Source organism: Rana temporaria, chromosome 1 (genome assembly GCF_905171775.1).
Source record: "Rana temporaria chromosome 1, aRanTem1.1, whole genome shotgun sequence".
Lineage (NCBI taxonomy): Eukaryota > Metazoa > Chordata > Amphibia > Anura > Ranidae > Rana > Rana temporaria.
The window spans coordinates 305,452,571-305,456,094 of record NC_053489.1 but is presented as its reverse complement, the minus strand read 5'-3'; the positions used below and the strand labels follow the sequence as shown (position 1 = coordinate 305,456,094).

Below are 3,524 nucleotides of genomic sequence, written 5' to 3'. Positions count from 1 at the left end.
GCAGAATTTTATAACAGAAAAAAAAAATCTCCTATCAAATACTTACCCTACTTTTTCTTACCTGATGACCTGAACTTGAAAAATCAAAAGTGCCCACTTTGAAGGCTTATATGCAAGTTATTGGCCATAAAAAATATATATTGGGGCCTGGGTACTGCCCTGGGGACCTGCGGTCAGCCTGTATTTGTAGTAGGAGTCGGGAGGTATTTAAACCCGCCCTCCTTCCTCCTTCTGCGCCGACGGTTTCTTGTGTCCCACCCACCCATCCCCTTTTTTCTTACCATTTCTTCTTTTACTTCTACTTCCACTTGGGTATGCCCCCTTTTAGGCATACCGACCACGTGACCCCGGAACACCTCAGGTCAATTTCCCTGTTTCCCCTCTGACCTTTCTCTAGCACGATTACCTGAGACTCTGAGTACAAGTATCAATGCAATTTTTTTTTGGAAAAAGATCATTTTTAAAAGAGCTGTGATTTATATAGTGCCTGGGAGGTCCCCTTAGTCTGCCTGTAAAGTGATGCATCCGTACCATGTATAGAACCTGCTGCAGCAAAACTGACATATTTTGTAAACAATGGATTAGGGAGCCTGTCTGTATGATGGGGCCACAATTTAGTGCACTTGAAACACGATTAGAGATGTTTCAGATAAATTCTGGTGTCTCTTTGGCAGACTTTGGATGGAAATAACACATTTTTGCACCACAGTGAGCAAGCCTTATGTGAAGAAGCCACTCTTAGATAAAGTCTGGTGTCTCTTTTGCAGACTTTGGATAGAAGGAACATGTGCGGAAAATTGGGCTTTGAGTGCTGGTGGGGCCTTCACACCGTAACCCCTATAGAGATACGCTTGGAATTTTTTTTTTTTTCTTAACAAAACATACAAAAACAATTTTTAACAATAATCTCAAAAGAAAAGTTTCAAAATAAATTTACAAAATGAATTCGGACATTGCTTTATTCTTTTGTGTCTCTATCTTCTTATTCTTCTACTCCTCGTATATATACTATACATTATTACACCTTATTAGAACTTCTCCAAGATGTCCAGACAATGCCCCATGAATATACTCCTCTGTATTGGCGAGCTGCATGTTCATATAGCCATTCACAGAGACCAGGTCTCCCTTGTATTCCATACCCCACTTCAGTTTTACCATTACTGGCTTACCAGTGTTTGCTTGAGTCTATCTAGCAAGGTTCCTTTGCGGTATAAGCAAGGAAGCTGAGACCTGTGCAGTGTGCAAATGTGCTTTTACTATACAAAAATACTATGGGGCAGATCCACAAAGAAATTACGCCGGCGTATCTATTGATTCGCAACGTAATTACAAATTTTGTGCGGCGTATCTTTGTTTTATATCCTCAAAACAAGATACGACGGCATCTCGGCTAGATCCGACAGGCGTACGTCTTAGTACGCCGTCGGATCTAAGCTGCAATTTTTCGGCGGCGGCTAGGTGGCGTTTCCGTCGAATTCCGCGTTGAGTATGCAAATTAGCTATTTGCGGTGATCCACGAACGTACGACCGGCCGGCGCATTTTTTTTACGTAGTTTGCGTTCAGCTTTTTCCGGCGTATAGTTAAAGCTGCTGTTATGAGGCGTACTCAATGTTAAGTATGGCCGTCGTTCCCGCGTACAATTTTGAATTTTTTACGTTGTTTGTGTAAGTCGTTTGCAAATACGGATTTGCGTAGAATGACGTCACCGTCGTGAGCATTGGCTTGTTCCGGGTTAATTTCGAGCATGCGCACTGGGATACCCCCACGGACAGCGCATGCGCAGTTAAAAAAAAACGTTGTTTACGTTGGGTCACGACGTATTAACATAAGACACGCCCCCATCACAGAGATTTGAATGGCACGCCATTACGCCGCCAAAGATACACTACGCCGCCGTAACTTACGGCACAAATTCTTTCAGGATTAAAAAAAAAAGCACAACGGTACGGCGGCGTAGTGTATCTTAGATACGCTGCGCCCGGCGCAGAGGTAAGTGGATCTGCCCCTATATATACAAAATGATTACACTATTAGGAATACTGTACAAGACTGACAAATATCTATAGCAAATTAACAGCCTAGCAAATAAGGTGAAACTATGGTCTGTAACAGTAGAAATAAACTTAAAAGTTACTTAACTCCGGTTACTGTGTTTATGATCTCTGGTGACAACGAGGACTCGGTAGTTATCGGAGAATCAGGCGAAATCATCTTTTCTTCAATGGCTGGTTACAGATGAGAGTTTTTTGGTGTTAATGCATTGTAGAGCCTTCTATTCTTACAGACTGTCCTTGGTGTTTAAGGCACGATAAGAGGCTACACTATCAGTCTCTACTGCTCCTTTTATTTGGGCTTTTGTTGATAATGGTTACAAACTCGTTTACCTTAACAACCAACTGTCAACAGTTCACATTGTTTCAGGACAACCAGTGTACTAGAAGCAATCTCAAACAAGCCTGCAGTGACTTGATTGCTATTGTATGACAGTCTTATAGAAAAATCATATTATCACGTACCTGGTACTGGAGGCCAATGGAGAGAGAGGGCTTCCCTTGCGGCTAAGTTCCAGACCCCCCTGAGGGTGAGAACAGGGGAGGTCAGGCCCCAAGAAGCCTGGGTCGCCTGCTGGACTGTATGCAGGAGCTTCTAGAGTACAGCTGGCGTGTTAGCGTAGAATAAGCAGACAGGTAACACTGTGTGTTGAAGGATTCAGATAATACTGCGACTGGAGCGTGGTCAGAAGAAAGCCTAGGTCATGAGCCGGGTTGGTATCAGAGCAGACGTGGTCGGGTGGATAGCTGGAGTCGAGCTCAGGAAGCAAACAGGAGACCAAGGACAAGCCGGATCGGTAACAGGAGACACAGAAACAGGAACATCACGAAGATAAAACACTGGAGGAGCTGAAGATCAACCAGCAAATGCAGACACTAGCAGACTTCCTTATATAGGCCCATGTGACCTGCTGGTAGAGATACTGGGTCCTAAAGTCCTTCTCCTGCCAGAGATGATGGGTCCTAAAGTCCTTCTCCTGCCAGAGATGCTAGGTCCTAAAGCCCTTCTCTTGCCAGAGATGCTGGGTCCTAAAGCCCTTTTCCTGCTGTTGGTTCCCTGACACATATTTTATATGAAACGCAGCACAACCAGTAAGGCTATTAAGGAATGGTTTTGGTTTTAGTGACAAACTCATTCTGCCGCTGAAGCCGCTACAAACCAGTGAAAGGAAGAAAAAAATCCCTGCAGAATGCTCCGAGGACACACCACTGGAAGCAAAAACTGGCCTTTCTGTAAAAAAAAAATAAGTATATGCACCTCAAATAGGTGCAGAAAAATTAGTCAGTGGGTGTTAATTGTGCCTTTGAAATCTATATCAAAATAAATTACTTCAAGGTAAAATCAACACCCACATAGCTAGGCAACCTAGACAGTCTTGCTGAGATTCCAGATCCCAAAAACATTTAATCAGTGACATCGGCTACAGGAGCTTGATAGCTGCTGCTAATCCAGGACTGATTCATTTTGA

At 43.4% G+C, this 3,524-nt stretch overlaps 1 protein-coding gene across 1 annotated transcript; it reads right to left on the bottom strand.

Moving 5' to 3' along the window:
- Positions 1-1,008: 1,008 nt before the first annotated feature.
- On the bottom strand, positions 1,009-3,191 carry LOC120924934 (small nuclear ribonucleoprotein F-like). The gene is made up of 2 exons (XM_040335885.1): positions 3,146-3,191; positions 1,009-1,181 (listed from the first exon to the last, which is right to left on the bottom strand). Exons 1-2 carry the CDS (start codon positions 3,189-3,191, stop codon positions 1,009-1,011), a joined length of 219 nt encoding a protein of 72 aa, XP_040191819.1.
- Between the last annotated feature and the right edge of the window lie 333 nt (positions 3,192-3,524).